General features: G+C 32.6%; 3 protein-coding genes across 5 annotated transcripts in view; 1 reads left to right on the top strand and 2 right to left on the bottom strand.

The window, feature by feature from the left end:
* LOC131955803 (kinesin-like protein KIF28) overlaps positions 1 to 5720 on the bottom strand; it is a 57406-nt gene extending 51686 nt beyond the window's left edge. Inside the window, exons 1-4 of one of the 2 annotated variants that reach the window (XM_059320091.1) lie at positions 5701 to 5720; positions 1625 to 1778; positions 705 to 899; positions 287 to 502 (exon numbers count right to left, since the gene is read on the bottom strand). In XM_059320091.1, coding sequence (XP_059176074.1) covers positions 287 to 502; positions 705 to 899; positions 1625 to 1669 — 456 coding nt within the window. In that variant the 5' untranslated portion in view covers positions 1670 to 1778; positions 5701 to 5720. Of the gene's footprint in view, positions 1 to 286; positions 503 to 704; positions 900 to 1624; positions 1779 to 4052; positions 4134 to 5700 lie in introns of those variants that run through there. The other variant, XM_059320082.1, reaches the window with a different exon arrangement.
* Positions 4264 to 7285, top strand: LOC131955827 (uncharacterized). 2 transcript variants are annotated; one of them, XM_059320113.1, is made up of 2 exons: positions 4264 to 4452; positions 5662 to 7285. In XM_059320113.1, the coding sequence occupies exons 1-2, from the start codon at positions 4444 to 4446 to the stop codon at positions 6187 to 6189; spliced, it is 537 nt and encodes a 178-aa protein (XP_059176096.1). In that variant the 5' UTR covers positions 4264 to 4443; the 3' UTR covers positions 6190 to 7285. The 2 variants fall into 2 exon arrangements, with proteins under 2 accessions (XP_059176096.1, XP_059176101.1); XM_059320118.1 differs by having other exon boundaries at positions 4264 to 4460.
* On the bottom strand, positions 7286 to 19162 carry LOC131955816 (mitochondrial import inner membrane translocase subunit TIM44). The gene is made up of 15 exons (XM_059320101.1): positions 19028 to 19162; positions 16362 to 16487; positions 15914 to 15997; positions 14421 to 14498; positions 14141 to 14221; positions 13639 to 13767; positions 12610 to 12679; positions 11977 to 12043; positions 11601 to 11686; positions 11192 to 11284; positions 10848 to 10972; positions 10673 to 10723; positions 10215 to 10304; positions 9304 to 9414; positions 7286 to 7599 (listed from the first exon to the last, which is right to left on the bottom strand). The coding sequence occupies exons 1-15, from the start codon at positions 19067 to 19069 to the stop codon at positions 7480 to 7482; spliced, it is 1353 nt and encodes a 450-aa protein (XP_059176084.1). The 5' UTR covers positions 19070 to 19162; the 3' UTR covers positions 7286 to 7479.
* Between the last annotated feature and the right edge of the window lie 6084 nt (positions 19163 to 25246).

Here is a 25246-nt window from a genome sequence, read left to right as displayed (position 1 = left end):
AACACAACAAAGATTCATCTCTGTACATAAGTGCAGGTCAAAGCATGTTTTACACTCTAATGACTGCTGACCAAGTTTTTTTCACAACTTTTCACATGAAGCCTGATATGAGGGAATCTTAGATCTAATATTATGTGAATGAATCATAAATGTAGCATTTTGTGAATGAATCATAAATGTAGCATTTTGTGAATGAATCATAAATGTAGCATTTTGTGAATGAATCATAAATGTAGTCCAGTTTGAGTGAATCATAAATGTAGTCCAGTGTGAGTGAATCAAATACCTGAAACTCAGCATCTTTGTCCAAGCCTTTCCGTTTCTCCTCAATGCCACGAAAAAGCTCCTCACAGGCCAAAGGCACAATCCCCTTGTTGTTTCCAAAGCCCACGATGCTGTAGGACTTGCCACTGCCAGTTTGACCATAGGCAAACAAGGAGCAGTTGTAACCATTCCAAGCATTGTCTATAACACCTTTACCAAGGTCTTCAAATACCTTTTTCTAAAACAAAATATTTCACAAACATCAGGATTTTGCCACCCCAGCAATAGACTCCAGCAACTATCAACGTGTCTTTATTTATTTACACATCATAAATAATGTGTTGTCAATGAAAAGAAATTTCATATTTTAAAATTATATTAGGTAGTTTTAAACAATAATATTTTTAATCCACTATTTTTATCTCTAAATTAAAACTAACCTGATCTGCATAGCGATTATCCTTTGGAGAAAAATACCCATCCTTATTTTCTATGTACCCATCATGGGACCAGTACGAGTAATCAAAAGCAAATTTCTTTGGCTCAGCTTTTGAGTTTTCTGGATCTTTGATGGTAGTCTGGTTGTTCGTCATGTTGATTATCAATTGAGCACTTCTTTTTATTTCCCTTTCATTCTTAATAAAGTTAAGGCTTCTACTTTTTTATTTTCAACTTTCCTATCATACTAAAACTATTTGCCCAATGTCACAGGACTATTAAAACTATTTGCCCAATGTCAAATGACTACTAAAACTATTTGTCCAATGTCACAGGACTACTAAAACTATTTGCCAAATGTCAAATGACTACTAAAACTATTTGCCCAATGTCACAGGACTACTAAAACTATTTGCCCAATGTCAAATGACTACTAAAACTATTTGCCCAATGTCACAGGACTACTAAAACTATTTGCCCAATGTCACAGGACTACTAAAACTATTTGCCCAATGTCACATGACTACTAAAACTATTTGCCCAATGTCACAGGACTACTAAAACTATTTGCCCAATGTAACATGACTACTAAAACTATTTGCCCAATGTCAAATGACTACTAAAACTATTTGCCCAATGTCACAGGACTACTAAAACTATTTGCCCAATGTCAAATGACTACTAAAACTATTTGCCCAATGTCACAGGACTACTAAAACTATTTGCCCAATGTCAAATGACTACTAAAACTATTTGCCCAATGTCACAGGACTACTAAAACTATTTGCCAAATGTCAAATGACTACTAAAACTATTTGCCCAATGTCACAGGACTACTAAAACTATTTGCCCAATGATGTCACACAGGCGTAAGAAGAAAAAAAATGTAATCTTCAACTTGAGACAAACTGTGAAAGGATACAAAAGGCCGTACTCTGACAGCAACTTTCAGATTTTCCTCAGGCATTTTGTCTAGGATTTTGTCAACTGGTTTTAAGTTTTATTTCTGGGATGGTGAGTTTCACATTCAAGACAAATGTGCCAAATGTTACTTAATCCTTTTTATGTAAGATCTCCTGCAGAAAAGTATAAGTCATAGCACAGATACAAAACAAGTACACATAAGTAATAACATGTTTACTTATCAATATCATCATATGCCCATATGTGTTGGATACAATATTAAATATTGAAATTATAGTATCATTGTAACTATATCTAATATCTAGAATACCAATATATATATACATACATATATATGTATATATATGCCTATATATATATATATATATATATATATATATATATATATATATATATATATATATATATATATATATATATATATATATATATATTTATTTATTTATTTATTTATTTTTAGATATAGTTAGTAAAAATAGTATTTGATTACTTATTACTATTTACTGGCTATATACAATATACAATAAATAATGATAATCATTTTAGCTATGTAAAGTCGTCCAAAGCAAGTAATGTGAAAGAATGATGACGCATTAATATGACTTTATTAATGCTAGTATATAATATTGGGATATATTTGCATCAAATATAATAGATAATTGAATAATAAACCAAACACAATATCTAAATATATCAATATAGGCACAGAGGCCTTTTTCACATTGGCCACTTAAAAAAAAAACAGCATAATAACAGCTTTGTAATTAAAAGCAATGGAGTAGTAAATGATGTCATGTTTTTTTTAACCAGTTTTTACCTCCCCCCCTCCCCTCCATCACACATCATCACAAAAAGCCAGACTCCCCCCCCTCCCTAAAATGATGTCACACCTCAGTCTACAACCCCCCCTCAAAATGGCTGTTGAATTTTTCTTAAAACATCGATATTTTTCCTAAATCTTGTCAGAACTATGTCAACATAGTGTCTTTTGCTCAATTCCTTTTACAATTTATTAAAATCGTTTTGTAAAACGCGAAGTAACAGCTAAAACTCATTTTCTAACATTGCTTTTATATAATGCAAAAGTGTGATGTCACACCATCTGACGCCCCCCCCCCCCCATCCCCCTCATCACACACCGTCACAAAATTATGGACCCCCCTACGAGTGTGACGTCATTTATAGACGACCCCTAAACACATAGCAGTAACATTCAAATATTTGGAATGAGGAAATAATATTACATAGTTATAATACAATATGAGATAGAAAAATAAGAATGAGAATATAATAGATGAATAAGAAATGTTGCAATGAGTCAGTTAAGGAAGTCATTAAATAATTGTTGTTTTAGTTTAGTTTTGAATATAATTTCAGATATAGATAGTTTTATTTTATTATTGAGATTGTTCCACAAATTATAACTGAGTAGGCGAAGCTATTTTTTTGGAAAAAAGTTGTATATGGGATGGGGATGGGTAAGCTAAGACAATGATTTTTGTGTTAATTGAAATAGGTCTGATAAGTAAGAGGGGGCTGTTTCGTGAAAAATTGTATATAAAAAAATTGCTTTAGTAGTCTATATATTACTTTTTTATTTAATGTAAGTATATTAGTTGTAATAAAAGAATCCAGACTACTAGACAACCCAGTAACTAGTTTTATGGCTCTTTTTTGTAATCACTGTAGAGGACGCTGTTTTGTTATAAAGCTGCCGCTCCACACTACAGAAGTATAATCCAACCTAGCTTGAATAAAAGCTTCTAGTCAACAAAGTTTTTTATCCTTGCTTGTTGAAAAGTAGATCTAGTCTTTAATATTTAATAGGGAAATTTTTAGAAAATGAATATGATTGGGGCAGGTGAGGTTGTGATCTCTAATCAACCCTAGGCATTTGTAGCTGTTAACCTGTTCAGTGTTTTTATTGTCTATAGTAATGAGGTTGATGGAACATCAAAGCGTTTTGATGAGTAGTAATGAGCAATGGGCATTGACTTAGACTTAGCATTCATTATTCACTACCTTTTTTACTAAAAATTAATACATTATTCACCTTTCTGTCATATTACTAGGTCTACTAACTACTGTAACTAGACTTTTTTTTTATTTATTAGTTAATCCTAGTTAAGTAAAACTAGGTTCAGTGCACTGTACAGTTGTAAACAGTTGTTTTGGTTTAGCTTGATAGCTTTGATTGATTTCGTAGATCTACATAATATTAACATAGAATAGATCTAGTAAATTAATAGACCTAGCTAGTCGCATATTTGATATTGAATCTAGACCAGATTTTTACAAAGGCAAATTAATTCAGATATATGTCTCAAAATTATAATATAACTCTAGTTCGTTTAGTTTATAATTTCATGTCGTGTAGATCTAACATTAGTAAATAGATCTAGATCTAGAATAGTAACAAAACATACCTCTAAATTTTAAAAACAAAAAAAAACAATTAAAACCAATAGCAACCATAACTTCCGGTAACAAATTTAACAGGAGAGATAACTATAATCTAGTTAAACTAGCTATTTTCATGTCACAGTGGTTTCCCTTGATTTTTTCCTTCAACGAAGTCTAGCAGACGAAGTTAATAATCAAATCATAGAGTCTAGATCTAGAGCTAGACAAGTTAGATCTAAATCTGAAATCTACATTTAGACTAGCAATAACAAATTTACTAATATTGTTCTTATCTAGATATTAGGTCTCCTTAACTAGAGCACCATAGTCTAGATCTACATTCACCAATTTGGCAATTGTCATCGTTGATTCCTCTCTTACTCTTAGTTAATTTATTTTAAAATTTTTAAGTTAATGGAGCAAGTATGAAAGTTTGTCATTGTATTTTGAACTATTTTTGTAACTAATTTGACTATTTTGTATTCATTATTCGTTACATTCATCATGATTCATGTAATCACATTCACTGATTCGCTGATTAAATCAGTAATGAAAAATGATATTTACTCATTTACATACATATTACATATAGACCTAGATTTCTAGATCTATACAATATTCAATAGAATTAACTAGATCTACTACTTGGTAACTAGTGGCACTATTCTGGTACTAATGTAATACACACCCCTCACACACGGTTGCACTAGGTGACTAGACTAGACTAACACTAGTCACTTATGAATATGAGTTATATCTAGTTATGAGTTAGTTCATTCTTAACTTACTAAGTCCGCAAGTTAGTAACTCACATAGTAATAGATCTAGAATCTAGTTACTAATCTAAGAAAGTATAAACTAATTACTAAGTTAAGTAAATTCTCAATCAGTGTTTCTTCCAGGCTTTTATTCTCCCGGGGGGGGGGGGGAGAGCACTTGATTTATTGGGTGGACTAAATTTTTCCAGGGGGGGGGGGGGGGACATTGGTAAAAGTTTAATTTTTCAATATAAATTCCATTTTGTTTCAGATGCTTAGAAGAAACTCTGTTCTCGATCTAATCTAATACAAATTTTACTTTAACTAAATAATAAATAATTTAAGAAATTCTAAAATATTTTTAAAGAATGAAATAAGATCTATTCTTTAACCATAAACAATTTCTACTCAAAACTTTGGCAAATTGTTTTAAGAATAAACTAAATTTATATTAAACCATAATTAGTAAAATTTGTTATCAAAAATACTAAAAACATCAAATAATTATTTATACACCCAATTTTTGTAAAGTCTTACAAAAACCTAAAAATAAAGTTTTTATAATCACATTTATTGTAATAACTAGATCTAATAAGTTAATAACACGATTTTTAAATATTTTATGAACTATTAGAGACTGTGCCCTTTAACATTAGCCTATAACTTAATAAAAGGATAGGATAGCTGCAGACTATACTATTGTATCTATTAAGTAATTTCTTATCACTAATTAGTAATTTTTATGTTTGTGTGAAATTTAATGAAATACATTTACAAATTGAGCATTTTTAATTGTATGTAAATCAATATTATTATACTTTATACATTTGGTAAGTTAAATTAATAAATCTTTTTACATAAAATCTCTTCTTAGGAAAAATCCCAAAGTGGAGTTGAAGCAGTGTATACTGACATGTATGCAGAGCCTTTCTTTTGTGATTCCAGCTACACTCAGGAGGTGCCTCCAAAGAAATCTTGCCTAGATGTAAGAGCAGTAGATAAACCAAACCAGACATTATCTAAATCTGTGGTGCCCACTCATCAGCCAACCCATAACACAGCCCATTCAGATTGCTACACACAAAAGTATGGAGATGACACAGACAGTAGCCTCAACAGTACTAGGATCTCAAGTGCTGCTTTGGAATCTGAAAATGAAACTCCTTTTAAATGCAGCAGTTATTCAGAACTACTGCATGAACTTGGACAAAATTCAAAACTTGTTTTCATGCAATATTTACAGGTGTTTTCTGACAGTGAAATGTATGAGCAGCAAGGTTACCAAGCTGTTGAGGACCTCAATGCTCACAGTCAATTCCTTTTACAAGAATTAAATAACCAAAAAGAAATGATTTGTGAACGCTTAAGGGATATTGCCAATTCTCTCAAGTCAGCCTTCTAACAACTAAGAGTATTTTAAATGAGTGTCAAAAGAAAGAAATATGGTAGAAAAGTTTCTTCTTAACTACATTTTATTTAATAATGGTTTAAATCAGATCAAAGTCTTGAAAACTCAGTAAAATCATTTTAAACAATTTGCCGTAGTTTTTGCATTATTTTAGTTTCTAGTTGCCCTACTTAACTTTCTCATGTTTGAAATGCAACAGAATTGTTACTTTTTAACAATGTTAGTGGTAGTTAAATACCAATAAATAGAAGTGTTTACAGATATCAAAGGTCATTACTACTTACAGATATACTTTTAAAAATTAAAACAATTAGTTTACTGCATTTTTTGCCACAATATTAATATCAAGTTGTATTAAATTTTTTATGTCTGGATTTTTATTGAGTTGGATTTTAATGTATCTTTTTAATATTTTTGTAGATGTAATTGGCAGATTTTAGGTGTGGAATTCTTTAGCTTTGGAAATATGGTATGGTGTTTTAAATTATCAAGTTCTTCCTATTTCTTTAGCCCTTGAAAAACATTGGGCACAAATGACACTTCAACAACTAACTCAATTACCTTTTAACTCACAGCTTGGAAATTTTGACTGGCCTCCTTATGTCAAGATGTATCTTAATACCTTTTCACATGTTGCAGAGCTATTTAACAAAAAAGATTGAACATATGAGCTGAGTTGTTCTTGACATAACAGGTGAATAACAGCTGGGTTTAAGCATGCTGATTCCAGTTTAACATTAAGTCATTAAGACAGAGCAGTTGAATAACACCTGGCTTCTCCAGCTTGCGCATCATTTGAAACACTTCCAAAATTAGCCAAAGAGTGATTTCTTCTTTATTCTCACATCTTTTTATTTGTCCATCAGTTTCTCAAGTTGCTGGTTATTATATTAGTTTTATTGATGTTAATATTTGAGTTGCTGCTTGAGCTTGTTTCTGGCTATTATTTTTGTTTTGACATGCTAAGTTTAACTGAGACATTTGTTTTGATCTGTTTATGTTGTTGACTCAGTATGAGGAGGCAGAGATCAACTGCAAAAGCCAAGACTTTCAAACTTCAAAACTATAAAATAAACAAGATGATTAAATGTAAAAAACTAGTCTTTTAATCTTATTGCATACTCCATTCCATGATAATGATCGCAACAGACAAATTAAAAATGTGTATGACCTTTTGCAGTCACTAATAAATATTTTAATTCTAAATGACAATCTTTTTGATGGACATTTCAAGAGGCTCCCATTTTTACAATGATCACATTTATATACAATGTATTTACAAAACTATAACCACTGTTCTGATGAACTGGCAGATATATCCATAAGCTTCCATGCTGCTCTTGGATTCAGCTCTTCCTGATCTCGACACAAAGCCCAAACATACATGATGCGCAAAATTTTGTCCTGTTGAATATCCAATGTTTCAAAAATATTCATTTTGCTTATTTATATGAAAGTGTGTATAAAAAGAAATGTTAATATATACACCTATACAGAAATATACACATATACATAGGCAAGTATTTATAATTACAGGGCCTATAATATGTACATATATTTAATCTATACGTAAATATATCCACATAAGTTTAAAAAAATTTAAATTTCACAAATTATACTGGCATTCGTCTCTTTACATAATATAAAAGAAACTAACAAGCTTCTCAATGGATTAAAAATAAAAACCGTAAGTTAAGTTGTAAAAGTATTGGTTGATCAAGAATTCATTCAACATAGAATCTAGATTTATTATTATTTATAGTGCATTTATATGCTTGTTATTTTAAAAAATTGTATATGTTATATACTTATTTTTAGCATTTTGGGACATATTAAAAATATAATTATAATAGACTTAAAGTTTCCAATCTTTCTTTAAAAAAATACAACTTCACAATGACTCTATTTCATGACTTTTTTGCAGCAAGAGGTATTTACAAGCTATTTAACTTGCTCCCTCTGTCTGTCGTGCTTTTGTCATCTGTCATGGATTGAAACTGCTGAGTGAAAATTTAATCACTTCTGACAGATTCATTACAAACTTGGCACCTGGGTCTTGACCGGATGACAATGCAATCTGACATCAAATTTGACTCAATTGGATGCCTAATTAGTTTTTTATGAATTAATTAAAATTTCCAACATAAAGTGCTATTATACTCTCATTTTTCATGTTCATTTTGGTGCACAATAGTTTTTAGTCATGCAACTCCACTGCATTAAAAAAAATTGTATTGAAAAAATGCAATAAAAACTTTAATAACTAGCTTTTATATAATTCTGCACTAAAAAGGAGAAAATAATTTATTTTCTATAAATATTAGGCTGCTGTATCAAGTAGCTCTGTCAGACACACTTGGTGTGTTTGGCTGCTGAGTTGTTTCATTGGCTCCAGTTAACAAACTCAACCGTCAACCTGAATGAATAGACTCTGCAGGATCAAACTGTTAACTTTAGCTACAAGTACCATCAACACTTTTTTCTGATCAGACAGGTCTTCCCCCAAAAAGTTGGAATTGTACTTCAATACAGAATGAGGGATGCAATGTTTGACAACTCCTTCTATCCAGCAAAAAGATCTGTCACACACTTCTGATGTGGGTTCAGGAAACACCTCACCTTGTATGGAGGGTCATGTCATGATCAGCAGAATTATGAGCAGGTGCACATTTTTGTTGTGAAAGTATTGTAATATTTCTTCATATCATGTGTGACCCACAACAGCTGCAAAAGCAAGTACTCTCAGTGTGACTTGGTGCTGGGCTGTTTTTTGTGAAACCCAAATATAAAAATTTTGTTGAGAAATCTGGTTCCCTGCTTTTGCTCAGCCTCATGCTGTTTCAACAACAAACTTGCTGATCATAACATTGGTAATAAATCATTTTAAATTATCCAAGATTTGACCATGAGTTTGTGCTAAGTAAAAGCCTTTAACTGAAATTACAGGCAAAGTTACCATGTTTTGAATGAAAAAGTTCAGGCTCATGTAACTTTCTAAAAGTTTTCTGCACACCCACTTTTATCAAGTTTCTCAAACCAAGCTACCATTTGGTAACTGTTGTCTGAAGTTAAAAAAAATGGAATGTAAAGAAATGAAATCATACTCACAGGATCACCTTCTACAACTTTATCTTTGGCATCCCTAACAACCATGATTTGCTGAGCATTGAAGTTAATAACTAATACAGGACCTTGCTCCATTATTTTCCCAGCAATAACCTGAAAGATGTATGTTTGTTACTACTGTAGCTCTGATAAATAAACCTACCTTCTTAAATTTATTGGAAATATTATTCTCTAAAACTGTTGCGTTCTTAACTGCAATCCTAAGTGTATTACAATACTAACTAAGTTACTTATTAGTAAACAATTTTTTTTTAATGACCTTATCCTTATAAAATTGTAACAAAATGCAACTTCTAATTTTATTTCAATAAAAAAATGTATTTTAAATACTAAAAAAAATTCAACAGTCACTGGAACTACTTTCTTTTTCAATATTACTCATTACTGTATTACTATTAGTTACATTATAAACAAAGTCCAATTCAACAGCAAAGGCATCTTAATTTTTAATTGCATTAATTATATTGCCTGTAATTTAAACAAAAATTCTTAACTACTTTTAACAATTTGTAGAAAATGAATCACTAGTGATAGAACAACATAAACTTATAATTTCCTACTTCCGCCTGTTTTTTCAAAATCCCATTACCTGTAAGACTTTTGTTACTAAGCGTAAATACATATATTATAAAAAGTTCGAGCAGATGTGAACACATAGGACAACCATAAAAGATAAATCTCTAGCGATTGAGGCCTATTAGACTCCGAAGGCTTAAAAGTGAATTTTGAGTTCTGCTTGATTTTTATATCTTGTGAGGTAAGCTTAGTTTTATTTTAATACAAACAAGTTACAATGTCTAATATCCCATGAAGTAAAAACTATTTAACCTACCAACCTATTCTGTGTAGAATTAAATCATAGTTACTTCCTAAACAATTTTATAAAAACTTACATCAGCCTGACTGATATCCAAAACTTTTGAGTCAAATCTATATCCAGCCTTTTTAGCTTGGTCAATAGGATGTGCCAGTGTGTTGTATGGCTAATAAAGTATAAAGAAAAATTACCTTCCAGTAATCTATAAAGTAAAGGAATCTTAATATTTCAAAGCATAATTCTACTTACTATTAAAGTGATTTACGGTTTTAAAGAGCACAAATATAGCCAAAAATTGCGGGTTAATTTTATTTGAACATAATGGTTAAGAATCTAAAAATTAAAATGTTTTTTAAATTTTGAAAATGTATTATATAAGTTATTTAAAGAACATGTATAATTAAGTTGATCTCAAACTAGATAAATTACTAAAATTGTATGAGCAAGGAAGGTGGGTTAGAAATCAGAGAAACAGCTGTATGTAACTAAGTAATGGAGACCCCAAATAAAATAGAAAACAAATAGGTGACTTACAGCTTCGTAACACCAATCCTTCAGAATTTCCAATTCTCCCCTTACCATTGCCTAAAAGAAATAAAACTGGTATCTGTACATAGAATCTCTAGCATCATATCTATTTAAACAGTACCAGTAATTCTTAGCTGACAATCATGAACAACTATCTAAATGCAAGTTTAACATAACTTACTTCAAGAATGTTAGGTATAATTTCTCTTTCACACAGCCTTATAAATTGTTCCTTATTAAAATTGGGATCTATTTTGCATATTTCAGTTAAAACTTCTGACATTTCTGTTTTTGTGAATACTCCTCCTAAAAAATAAATATTGAAGTTTAAATTCAGTACAAAGCAAAATTATTTTAAAAAGTAAAGTATCACTTTTAAAAACAGTTCTGCTGTTGACATTTCCAGAACAGTCATTATGAAAAAATTGTGTCCTCTTTAACACATTTCATAACACATACAAATGTCAGTTGCCATTGTTGTGAGGCAACAAACAACTTTAAAGTGTCAATGTTGAACTAACTTACCGAATATTTGTCCAACTTTATCTGTAAAGAATCTTGATGCTCTGGCTACAACATGATCACTCTCATCATATTTAGCCTTTAAATCAAATAATTCTAAAAGAATAATAATTTAGGTTTTAAGTTGAAAAATTCTAAACAGAATAAGTTATATCATGTAATTCTAAACTGAAAAAAGTACCTTTTTAAATTATAAATTAAACAAACAATACCAAATACAACAATTTACAGCCCATGTAACTAAATACACAATTTCACACTGGTTAGGTACAATTTGACAAAAGAAAACAGGCAGTTTTGAGTGCATGAGGTAAGAAGGACTTCAGTAATCAATCATGAATATTATATAAGAGCTTCACATGATTAGTTTCAAGTTCTTAAATGAAATATTTTAAACCAAGTGAATACTTACTGTTGATGTACTGGTTATTGTCTTTAAAATTTTGCCAACTCTGATAAAATTTAGAATCTTTGTGTAAAACCATACCAGTTGAGTAGCTGAAAAAAAGGTTTAACTTGATAAGATTTAGGAATCTAAATTCCTAAAGAAGCTTGTATAACTTTTATAAACATAGCACTTATGGCATGCAGTAAAGTCAATTTGGAGTCTGTTTTACACAACAAAAACAGTACCAAAAAATTTTACTTTTATATAGTCAAGTGCTGCTCATGGTAGACCACCAAAATTATTTTCCACTGCTGGATTAGATGGTTTCCCAATGATGTAGATGGCATACCATTTAATTAAATTTTAAAACTTGAAACCAAAAAACATTGCTTCAACTTACTCATCTGCCTGAACTTCCTTGTCATCTCTTGGTTTCATTGACAGCTCTGATCTTTTTAATAATACATCTGTGTTGACAAGGTATACATTCATTTAAGCTACACACCACTAAGACAACTACACATTTTTCTAACCATTTCTATTGCATGCCATTTCAGTCTTTAAGAAAATTATTTATGTTAAGTACCCTTTCCGTAAGTTTTTGAATACCCACATAGAATACATTAGCTCCGATAAATGTAAAATAAAATGTGCTTTTTTTTAATAAATGCATAGGTCGCTCTTGAGATCTCTTATTTATTTTAGTGACCAAAACCATTATTAAAAAGGTTTTAATTTTTTTTTTATTTTCTACTAGTTAGTAGTATATTCTAATTAAACTTGACACCATTGAGGCTACAACTAAAAAAATTTGCTGTAAAACCAGATCTGCCCATTTTTAGTCACATTTAATTAAATTTGTAAAACTATTAATAAAAGAATACATTTTCTATAGTTATCATTGAAGACAAAAGTATCTTGAAAGTTTGAACAAAATCACTGCATTAGAAGTGATCAGCCTCTAAATAGTTGAGTTTTTTTAATACCCACTTTTCAATATTAATTGTAACAGTAACAGGGAAAAATGTCCTACCTGGTGCTTTATAATGTCTAGCTCTTGATAAAGTAATTTCATCAAATTCTTGTTTAGCAGTTTTAACACCCTAGAAAATGTTTATAGAAAAAAAAAACGCATAAAAATTTATTTTAAAAATAATATCATTTACAATTGGCTAAGTTTATCAATTATGTAGGTAACCTAAAGTAGTGTCTTGAAGTATTAAGAATTACAAGCGTGTTTAACGCTTAGATCAATATATTGTAAGTTATACAAATATCTTTTAAGGCAAATATTTTTATTTTTATATTAGCTGTCGTTTTATTACTGTTATTTCTTTAAAACGCTACACATATTTTAAATATGCTGATATATAATACAATAGGTGGCCCAAACTGGTGAAAAAGTTTGTTTTGGGATCTTTTTTTTTGTTTTCAAAACAAAAATTATAATAATGTATATATTTATGTATAAAATTTTGTCATTATTTGTCAAAATATAGTATTTTTATTTCTTTAACATGTGCTTTAATGTACAATCAATTCATTTGAAAGATAAAATCAAGTGCAGATTGACCCTATACAGTTTTCTTTGGTTGTTGCTTTGCCAAAAAGTGGCATAAAAACAATTTCTCTATCAAAGATGTATAAATTGAAAAAAGAAAAAAAATTTTAAAAAATCAGTTTTCAATTTTTAAATGATGAACGAAAATATGTAAAGGCTAGTTAACATAAGAATAAGTGAATTAGTTTGTTTTTTATGGTGTCATTTAGCTCAGATCAACATAAAAATAAGTGAGGTAGCAGGATGTTTTCAGTGAAGCTGGTTATTGAGATTAATGAAATAATGTACTGAAGTGTATTAATACAAGGTCTATACTAGATACTGTTCATAAACAAAAAATGAGATGTATTAATTTGTAATCCAGTCTTGCAATTTAAAGAAAAATATGAGTAATTGCTTAATTCTGAGGGGAAAATTCGGGTTCTAATAAAAATTGGAATAAGTAGCACCTGTGGATCTGTCAGTAAAATTATAATAAGGAAGTGGAAATAGGTTTAATACCTGGCTAATCTGTTTGAAGGCTTCACTCTGGCCAATAGCTTGGCCAGATTTCTGTATGCTTTCTGCAGCTTTAGATGCAGTTTCAATTCCTTTTTTAACAAATTCCTTTTTTTGAGCTTCTTCTACTGTCTGAAATTGAACAAAACCTGTAAACAAAAATACTACAATGTCGTCTAATGAGATCTTACTTACAGAACTCTGTTAAGAAAATGTCCAAGTCTGCAAACCACCAAACAACATATGAATGCAAGGTAGAAGAATTATTTCAACAGAATAACACTTTCACGTTTAGGATTCTTTCATTTAGGGTTATATTCTAATAATTATATGCTATTGATCTAGAAGAGATCTTTTACTTTAAAAACCAAATCAAGAAAGAAATTCTTTTTTTTAAATCTTCTTTACTTATGAAATCATCTCATACTAATTCATATTCGACTAAAACTACATTTGATTCTTTTAAAACGATAAAATACTGTGCTTCCCTGTGTATACTTCATACCTCTGACACTTTCTCCTTCAACTCGCCCAAAGTTTTACGTATTGCTGTTGAGCTTTTTAAAGTCTCTTCTTCTATAGTTTCCTAAAGGAGTTTTTAAAGCATTTTGATGAACACAATAGTAGATTATTTTAAAATTGATTTTTTTAAAAATATTTATTAGTCTTAAAAATAGTTCTATTAGTTTCATGTATAGAATTCAGTTTTAATCCTAATAGCATAAATGTAAATTTAATATACCAAAAAAATGTTAAACTAAATAAACAAGTAAATCAAAACTTACAAACTTTTTCCTCGCTTGTTTCAGAGCTTCAGACTCCTCTAACTTTTGTGTTTCTGCCTTAAATTTTTCTATACTTTCCTGGAATTGTATCAAGTACTCATTCATCAACATTTTGTAAGCATCAAGTGTACATGTCAGCCCATACAGAGCTCAGGCTACAGCCAGGGCTGCCTACCCCAAAAAATGTTTTGCTGTGACAAGAGCATAGATTTCCCGTAATAATTGGATACTGTCCGTAACTTTCAGTAGTACTACTCATTTTTAATTATGATGTAAATAAGACCAATTTTATATTATCGTAAAACTTATCAGCGTAATGTAGACAATCGGCAACGATACATAACTTGTACTACTTTTTATTTTTAAGAAATGGACTAATAACTTTTTTTAAAAAGCCGCGAAATTCTGAATGTAAGGAGACAGTGGAAAATCTCAAATAGGAATTGTTTTGCTATGTCTAGTATGACCTATGATATAGGTCTACATTACCAATATCTAAACCATTATCATTATTATCCCACTAGCAGCCGATCACACGGGTGACGATGTTTAGAATTAGCATATTTCTTGAACATTTTTTTTAAATCTCCATTTTATCTAAGATTATATAGAAGGAAAGATTATTTTTTAAATATAACCCATGATTCATCTATGTAGGTCTAGAACTAGTTGTTAAGTAAAAACTTGTCTTCTCGCACATCTCAAACAGAACAAATGCCTTGATAAATTGTTTTGCTATATACCCGTAATTCCGCACCTATGCTAGTTTATTGTTTTCCTGCGTAAACCTCAGACTATTTTTCTTGAAAAAAAAATAGTAGATCTAGATGAAGGTTTTAATTTTAAACAAAATAGTTTCCATGCGCGACCAGACTTACAATGAAACGATTTAGACCGCAGACCATTTCTTTTACTTTACGAACGTCACCAGCTCAGGAGGTACCACAGACCTTTCGCTGGGTCAATAAAGATCACAACAATGAGCCAACAATTACTGCCTGCCGTGACATTGGCGGGAAGGGATGGGGAAAGGGGATTGTTATGTAAGAAGCTTCAGGTACAACAACTGAAATGTTATCTAACTAAATATAAAATTCAGACCAGGTACATTTAGTAATCACAAGAAGAACAAATTTATGACGCTAACGATTTTGATCTTTACTAAAGACAAAAGTGTAACCTATACGTCTTATTCATAATTCCTCAACCTGGGTGTCAAAATCATAGGCAGCCCTGGACCATACAATCAATGCTGTGTGCAGAGAGTCAATAATCTCACACAAGTGTTCCTATAGACACCACTCATTCCAGACAAAAGAACTAGTTAAATAGCTACAGCAACAATTGTTTTTCCTGTAGATGTTATTTAGTGTAACCCCTTCCCCCCCCCCCCCCTCCGTCAGCTGATATGTTTACACTGTTTCCATTTATGACTAACAGTGTAAAGCCGAGAAAAATTAACCTGATCATTTAGTTTGGCACAAAGTTCATACCTTCATTTCTTTACTTTTTTTCATTTCTTGTTTAACATTGTCAATAACAGTTTGAAAAAAGTTTTTGTTAGACATTTGTCTGATCTGTGGATATAAATTTCAACACAAATTACATGTGGATCAAATTAGAACTTTAATAAAATTTTAAAGAGTAAGAAAAATATTTCAACTAAATGTTTAAAATTAATATCAGCAGATAACAAGGGGCTTATTTTAATTTAGAGCTGTTCTATTTAAATTGCAAGCAATAAAATAATTCTTTATAAACTGGTGTTTATAATCATACTCTACTAGTCCTAATTCTAGAATGGATATAATTCTTTTTAATAGCTTTAATACTAATTTTGAGGATTTGAATGAAAGAAGATAGGGAGAGCTTTTATCTTTGGAAAATAGCTACTGTTAGTAGAAAGTCTGCTAAAATTAAAAATAAAAGTTGAAAACAAACCTGAGTAATGTTAATTTCATGTTGTCCCAAAAAGTTGTGATTGTGGGGCAAAGCATCTCTATGTGGGCTAGATGTGTAATCTGTTTTGTAAGTGCGCTGGATGATGACTCGACCCGATGATGAAAACTGGTAAGTATTTACAAATTTTAAATTAGAAAAATTCAATTCAATAGGCCTCTAGATCACATTTTATTTGACTACTTGTTTAAAAGTGTTTGGTATAGAATCTAAGTTCATAGGACAACCTTGAGTAACCTAGCTTTGATGGGAAATTAACATATTGACAGAATTATTCTCCGGATGACCGAAAAACGTGAATGGACGATCGTATGTTGAACAATGTTAATGTTTATGCTATTGATTTCTGTTTTAAAATTTTTTAAAATCTTACGAAAATCTAAAAACAATGTCTGGCAAATTGTGTCTCACTATTTACCCGAGATTTCGCAGGTAGATTTAGAATCTAGATCTATCTATCATTCATTCTAATGTGTCGCATTTTCTTCTCGTAAGTTATTGCCTCACTATTTCGCATTTTCAAGACCAGCCTAGAGTAAAGTGAGCAAAGCGATCACACATAGCGGAAAAACGAACGCACAATTTTCATTAGGCGCTATTTTGTAAGCGTTACACATAGAAACAAACCGAAAGTACTGTGTTACTCCGCTGCCATTCTACTCCAACATGTATACGTAATTTTGTATTCCTATGCATAGAATTTGAGATATTCTACTTGCTACATTCCCCCCCCTTTTTTTTAATGCGGCCACCTGCCTCTGCTTGCATATTGACAGTATTTTATACGTTAAAATCCTTTGTAATTTTAATAATCGAAATGAATATTTTACACATGTTGTTGATTGTATTATTAATTAACCCTTAACCCTGAATTTAGTTTCCAGTCTCCAAAACCAAATATTAAAATCTTTTTCTGGCATATAGGCCTATAGCCCTGCCACCTATGGTTTGTTTTTATAATGTGAAAGCCACACCATTTTGCTCGTGGTAAACATTTTAAACAGTAATTTTATATATATATAGAATATATATATATTTATAGTTAACCTAGTTATAAAAGCTTTGGTTGGTTTTTTTCATCTCATCCGGGACCTAGTGCTTTACATACGGGGGACGTGAATCGATTGCAGGAAAAAAAGTCACAGGAAAAAAAACACAGAAAAAAAGTCACAGGAAAAAAGTCACAGGAAAAAAGTCACAGGAAAAAAAGTCACAAATATATATTTGCATGATATTTGTTAATACTTTTATGTATTAAATATTTAGAGAGTGTAAATTAACTTAGGATAAATTAAATGTAATGTAATGTGTGTAGGCTGTATACGCATATGAATTTTTATAATTCGTCTAAAAATATTTATTATGAAGTATGTAGATTGTAATTTTTTTAAATTTAAGATTAGTAGCATTTAAAAGAATGCTCCTAAGTCCACGTTTTTCATCGTGTTTTTTTTTTAAAATACCAATATTAAATTACCGTGAAATGGTAAGTTCATATGACTTGCTGCCCTCAACTCATGGCAACAATAGTTATGTTTAGTTCAACCACCTTTACTGCCCACATTTATCACGCTCATTACATAACAAAACTTAGGATCAAAACAGAAAGCCGACAAGGTTCATAGGCTGTCATTGACGCATAAGTCAACACAAAATATGTTCGGACAAAACCTACTGAGGAGAGGCCGACCAGAGAATAGCCTACGCAAAATGTGCCTAAATTTCTTTTATAATTAACTTTTCTACCGCGTATTTAACTAAATACGTAACAAAAGTTGAGATTGGTGTGTTAATTATCTTAGAGTATTTTTACTTACAATTGTTATAAATCATGATGCTTTTAAGTCTATAAATAATTTACGCTATCAAAAAATACAACCCACAACAATGAACATACAACATTTTACAATTCTTAACAAATTAATAAAAATATTTCTAAAAAGATTTTGTGACTTTTTTTCTGTGACTTTATTTCTGTGACTTTTTTTCCGATAAAATTTTTCCACTGTGACTTTTTTTCTGTGACTTTTTTTCCTAGCAAAAACTGTGACTTTTTTCTGTGTTTTTTTTTCCTGTGACTTTTTTTCCGTTTACCCGTGAATCGCCTACGACTGCATACATCGAAACTTTTAAAAATTTAAACACGTCTTCAAGAAGGAGAAAACAAAAGAATCTGACCTGGATGTATTTAGAAATGTATTTAGATATACGTAGCGTATAAAACATCCAAACAATTATTATATGAAGCAAAAAATACTAGGAGGGTGGCCGCAGTGGTGTTTTGACCGTGCGCAGTACTTCTAAAAACAATGTCTGGCAAATTGTGTCTCGCTAATTACCCGCGATCTAGATCTATCTATCATTCATCATTCTAATCTAATTATAATAATCAAATGCTACTGCTAATCAGCTAAGGCTAATGACTGGTCTGCTAATGAAATGTCTTACAAATTTAATGTACGACGATTGTAAGTTAAATCGTCGTCTTCTCGAAAGTTACCGCTTCGGCATTTCGCGTTAAGGCCAGTCTAGATCTAGATCTAAATCGTAAAAAAAAATGTATGCAGGAATGATGACAATTCTGGTACAGATTAATCTTTTAAATACATACTAATGTTTTGTTTCTCATCTACCGAATAAATACGTACCGACCGCCCTAACGTGCCAAAAAGTCGATTGAAAGTCGCCATGTTGCAGCATTTGATATTGTTCAACTAATATGTTTCCCTATAGAACTTTTTACTAAAAAAACAATTGTGTGAGTAGATAGTAGGTTTATTAAATAGCAAAAAAGTAGAGGTGTTAAGCAGGCTTAATAAAATTAACGAGCCGACCCGCTGCGTATCATACGCCGCTATTTAGTTGTTTTTTTTTCTACTTTTCAGTAATTTATAATTTGTGAATTCGACAGTACCAATGCTGCCATTGAAAATATTTGCTTAAAAACACTACCCCCCCCCCCCCCACGTGAAAGCAGCCTCCTATTAGTTACCTCCTCTAAGTTTAAAATCGTTTCAAACTCAATTATCTGCCCCTAATAGCCGTCACCAAACCCGTCTCTATGATTGTAAAATATAAACAGAGTGAACACCGCTCACCAGATCATGTGGGGGTGGGGTGGGGGTGGTAGTGATAGTGATAGAGAGGAAGAGAGGGGACTGCAAAGGCGCGCTTGCAGCTTGTTTTCTAACTGATCCCAGAAGAGAATTATATATATAGATAGATATCGTTGGGAAGGTGGGGGGGGATATAGATGCGCAGCAATTCATATATATATATATATATATATATATATATATATATATATATATATATATATATATATATATAAAGATATATAGATACAGTATTATATAAGCCTAAATGAAACTGGGTGTGTAAATGTTACGGTCAAAGCCCGAAGTCGGCCAAAGAACGCATTGGCCAATATCGACTCCGAAACTTTACTTGATTTCGGCCTTTGGCCGGCCAGGGCGGACTGGCCATGGTCGACCGGCCAAATTCCGAATGAGAAGATTATCTGGCTAGGGACGACCGACCAAAGTTCAAATTAGAAGATCATGAGCAGATTTTGGGTTTTTTAATACCCTAAGGATCATGAAATTTAGTCTTTATTGATCATTAATTAAAGTAAATGACAGAATTATTCAAATTATTTTATTGTATTATAGTTACAAAAAGATGAACTTTTATAGCATTTAGAATTACATAGTTGCTTGTTATTTTTACACTTGCAGCGATTTGTTGTGCATTTGGTTGTGCATTGCAGCGATTTTAACCTTGGCCGCCGGTCAGAGCTTATGAAGATGCGATGATTCGTAGTGATTTTTGTTCAGTGCCAACGGACGAGCATACAGTTGTTTTCGAACATTATGTTCAGTTCCTAGCTTGTAGAAAGCGCCCTCGGCGCTCAAGACAACTGCAATGACTCTTCGAGGATCATCGCGACCTCTGTTAACATCTGATATATATCGATGCAAACATTATCTCTCACTTCAGCTTGTTTAAAATGTGTATCAGATTTTGTTAGCATCTTAGCACCTTGAGTTTGCAAGCTAGTATGAGATGCTGCTGTTGTCCATGATTTCTTGCTTATTGTGACATAATCTGCAAGTAATGTTCCCCCGTACCCTTCGTCTGCATTCAATGGCTATTCCCACACTGCATGGACATCGTTGCCACAGGATCCACAAGAATGGGTTGCAATATAATATTTTTCACAAACTACACAGAATCTGTTGACCATATTATTGTCACGCAACTAGTCTGGACGTTCCGCCACGGCAGCTGATGTGTTGTTAGCTAAGGATGTCGTTGCATTTATGGCAACCTCCATTTTTTGTTCAATGTTCTCAAGATCTTCCTCAGTAACCAAATTATCGAGAGCCTCTCTTGGCAGATATGAAGAGCTAAATCCCACCTTTGCTTTGCATCCAAACAAGTCTTCGTATGGCGATTGTTGGATTCCTTGAGGAAAAGAAAGGTTTTTCATAAATTGAATGAATTTGAGCCCAATGAGCTGATTCATCTGTCTGCATCCATGTCATCATCATATTTCGAACATCTTGGTTGGCCCGTTCGACCAAACCTTGGCTTTCGTTATGACTTGGTTTTCCGTGAACTAGTTTAAGTTCTCACAAGTTACTCACAATGAAACCGCACCCAGAATAATAAAAACGCGATCACAACTTAGTGCCAGGCCAATATACGAAATACGCTGTGAAGTTAAAGCGCTTCAGACTTTGGCCAGTACGTCCCGGCCAGTGCGCGCATTGGCCAGCCAATGTACGAAATACGCTCTCAGTGCTAAGCTCTTCGGGCTTTGGCCAAGAGAACCGGTCAATGCGCACATTGGCCGCACTTCGGGCTTTGACCGTAACATATACATCGGTGCGCCAGGCCTTCGTAAAGCTTGGCGACCGTCTACAGTCGTTCTATGGAGCGTCAAATATTATGCATACGATGTGTTACTATGATCGTTGATTAAAATCGAGCCAGAACAACTGCCGCGCCCCAGCGGTCATGTGACAAGGTACGACCCGAGCTTCCCCATGAGCATTTTGACGTCTGCATTCGTTTTGAATAGCGTCTTTAATTGGGGGGGGGGGGGGTGTCAGGGAATTGATTAAACTGCAACATGAACGGTCTTCGGCGCCACAGTTGCTGGGTGGGTAAAAGTTTGGTCCCGCAACTCAGTGTGTAATTGTTCTTAGGGGCTGTCCGTGATATGACAAAGAAAACAAACGTTCCCTGTCAGCAAAATGGAATGTAGTCATACATTTATTTTTTGTCAAACGGTGCCCTCTGAGATCTATGTTTGAACTATGTTTATGTTTTTATCTGTTTTTTTAGTAGTTAATTACTTGAACAATTCAATATTTTTGTTAGCCAACTGCCTTTTAAATTTTAAGTGATAACCTTTAGTTACCATTAGAATATGAATAACAATAACTCAACAAACACAAAGTAAAAAAGAAATGTTAGAGAAACCAGTTTGAAAGTTATATTATAAATGTTGTTTCTATTCAATATTGTGTACGGGTGTGTTACGTCCTCCAGTTGCCAGGGACCATATTTAAAAACCTCAACTAGTCATACAAAATATTATGCATGTTATATAAATTAGCAGATGGTGAGGGCGGCTCCTTTAATTCCACGAACGTGAAAAAATGCATGATAAATTGAGGGGTTCACCCTGGACGCCGGAATGGGAAGCTATGTCTCTGCTAGAAAAGGATATAATGCAACAGATGCTGAACTTTCTGTACATTAAGTAGATGTAGACTGCAATGTACAGTGTAAAGCCTTTATTATATTTGTTCCCTAAAACTTCTAACCAACGACCTAAAGGTTTGGCTAAAAAAGTCACATATTTGTTTACGCTGTAACCCTTTTCAATTAATTAATACTCTTAAGACCGAACAAGTATTAAAGAAAAAGACCTACTTATGCCCCCCCCCCCCACCAAAAAAATCGAACAAGTTAAATGAACTTTATATTTGTGTGATATAAATGAAATAATTCTCATATTTTTAAAAATTTAGGAAAAAGGCTTTTAATATATTCACAATGAACGTTTTGAGCCAAGGTCTTAGCACACGAGAGTGTAATTAAAAATTAGACAAAAAGAACAATGTGTAATAACGGTGGCGGCATAGTGTACAGGGGGAGGGGGGTAGTTGAAAGATCCCTGCTAGTTTAAACCTTCTGGTGCTTGAGTGCCAAAGCCTAGTATCAACCCAGAGGCGTAGCGAACCTTCCCGACGCCCGGGGACAAAATTTTCAATTTGCAACCCCCTCGACCTTTCAATTTATTTTTCCAACCTATTTTGGCGCCCCTAAGGTCGGCGCCCGGGGACATATGCCCCCCCCCCCCCTGTATCAACCGCGTTTCTGTGTTCAGGCGTTTTTTGTTTTTTTTAAATTATGCGACTGCTGTCCGTTTTGCCAAAAATTTAAAAATACCTTACTATTTATGCTTCCATAAAGTATATTATGTAGCCTAAATGTGTGAAGTTAAACAATTTAATGTAGGCTGATGGTGTTGTTTATGCTACAGTATGTAGCTTACATTATGTAGCCAAACTATAATTAATTGACGTGCAGGTTAAACTCTTCACTTAAGCTTTTATTATGTTATATAGCCTCCTGGTGTTGTACTTAAATACTTTATGGGGTCATCCATTAATGAAACAAGTTAATAAAAAGTCTAGTGACAATTTAAGCGCAATTTCCTTATGTTATCTAAAAATAGATAGTGATCAAGTTTGTTTTTAAAAAATGTGAAAAAAAATGATTAGGCCTAGCGAAACAAAACCTTGTAATTGTAACTCCCGATCAGTATCACTCTCATATAAATTATAAATAAATTAATAGGGTACAAAAATAACGTTTGAATTAATAAGTAAACAAGTTAATATTGCGCTAAAAAAAAGACAACTATATTAACCTATATCAACGGAAATAGTTTCATTTTAACGAGTAGGCCTACACGATGCTCAGTTTAAAAAGTAAATATCATCCTACTAATCCTAGGCCTACACGATGCTCAGTTTAAATGTTCTTAATTTTTTGTGACCGAACGAAAGGATATTTTTGAAAACTTTCTTCGGCAATATTGTTCTAAATTATGGCAGGAATCGATTGGTAAATGTTTCAAGTCGCTAAGTGGTCTGGTTGCCGAGATATGGGCAAAAAACTGCATTTTTTGAGGTTTTTTGGCTTTTCCGGGAAATCCAGGAAGGAATTCCGGGAATTTTTTTGGCCCACAATCATCCTCGGAACTTGCTTAACATATTTATTTTTGAAACTAGTCCTCGATATTGCTTCGTTGAGGAGGAGATACGACTCAAAGCTGCGCACATCCATCCATCCAGAAATGACGAGTTAATAATCGCAATTCCTGTAAGGAAATTGTGCTAAAAATTAGGGATTTGTGCTATTTCCGATTTCTGAAAAAAAAAACATGTGAATTTATAAAGTACTAATAATATTCTGCCCTATTATACACATTTTGTTTGGCGTTCAATTGGTGCGCAATTATTTTTTCTACGAGATGGTTAAATTTTTTAAAAAAGTTTAAGTAATAAAAAAATCAAGTCTATATCCCGAGTTGCCATCCCCGTAGTGTTATATATGAATATTCTAGAAAGTTTAGGGGAGATCACTCCCGGTTTATTTTATGGACAAAAGGAAACAGCCAAGTTAATAATCGAACCTTGGTTAACTTATCTGAATATTCAAAAACAAAATTTGGACACGATGGACACGCCTGATTCAATTTAGTGAGCGACTGTAACGCCCCATCTTATCCATTATCTATTGCACTGTGAAGAACGAACTTAGGCGCCATCGCGCTCACAGGAAAGCCCAGAGCTCAAAATAGAAACCCTGCAATGACGCAGCGCCTGGTTCAAAATAGTCAAAGATTTATTGTTGCCCATTGTGTCTTTAGTGTATAGCCTTTTTTCTAAAAGAACGTAGGCGCAGGGGACCCCGGGGCACTTTGGGTCGTACAATCTACAGGGCGCCGATGGTTGCACCTGTTGAAGTTTTAACGCTGAATATAGTAGTAGCCCTTACCGCTATGCAGGACGCCCAATTGACGGATAAGAAGTGCTAAGATAGCCGCTCTGGAACTTTGGGCGCCAAACCATGGACTGAAAAAAATGGCACCCTCCAGAGCGAGGCCCATTTTTTTCTCTCTCAGAAACCTTCTTGGGATTATTCTCATCAACTACCCGAAGTTTCATGGCACTCGGATGAACAATGTTGTACCTCATCCAACTATTTTTTATATACCGTGTATAGAGAAACATCGCATCCACCTTATGAAAGCAAAAAAAAAAATTTTTTTTGTGTAGAAATCTCCCCTGGAATGTTCTAATCAACTCCCCAAAATTTTATGGCGATCAGATTAATGGTGTCAAACCGCCATCGACTTTTATTTTTATATTCCATATATAGAGCAGAATTAATTCGCACTATGTCGGGGCGCCACTCCTGCGAATTTGAAAATTTTTTTTCAGCAGATACCTCCCCAAGAGTATTCTAAACAACTTCCCAAAGTTTCATAGCCATCGGATGAAAGGTTTAGTAATGCATAAAAGGCAAACAGTTACATAATCAGACACACATACTTTGTTTTTTTGCATATAGATCTTGTCATATTAATTAAACACCTATTCTTATCAAGTGTAGTAGATCCATCACTAAGAGATCATGCTTTTAGAGTAATCAGATGTGTAGAAGAGATCATGCTTTTAGAGTAGTCAGATGTGTAGAAGAGATCATGCTTTTAGAGTAATCAGATGTGTAGAGGAGATCATGCTTTTAGTTTTAGAGTAGTCAGATGTATAGAAGAGATC

Source organism: Physella acuta, unplaced genomic scaffold (genome assembly GCF_028476545.2).
Source record: "Physella acuta isolate Inbredline_101_S28 unplaced genomic scaffold, ASM2847654v3 ptg000079l, whole genome shotgun sequence".
Classification (NCBI taxonomy): domain Eukaryota; kingdom Metazoa; phylum Mollusca; class Gastropoda; family Physidae; genus Physella; species Physella acuta.
Note: the sequence above shows the minus strand (reverse complement) of the source record. Positions and strands in the feature narration are given on the sequence as shown.

Coding starts and splice junctions, on each gene's coding strand:
- LOC131955816 (XM_059320101.1), bottom strand. CDS start 19,069: ATGGCGACTTTCAATCGACTTTTTGGCACGTTAGGGCGGTCG. Junction 14,499..15,913: donor AAAAAAGTAAAGAAATGAAG/GTATGAACTTTG, acceptor ATACAATTCCAG/GAAAGTATAGAAAAATTTAA. Junction 11,285..11,600: donor CAATAACCAGTACATCAACA/GTAAGTATTCAC, acceptor TTATTCTTTTAG/AATTATTTGATTTAAAGGCT.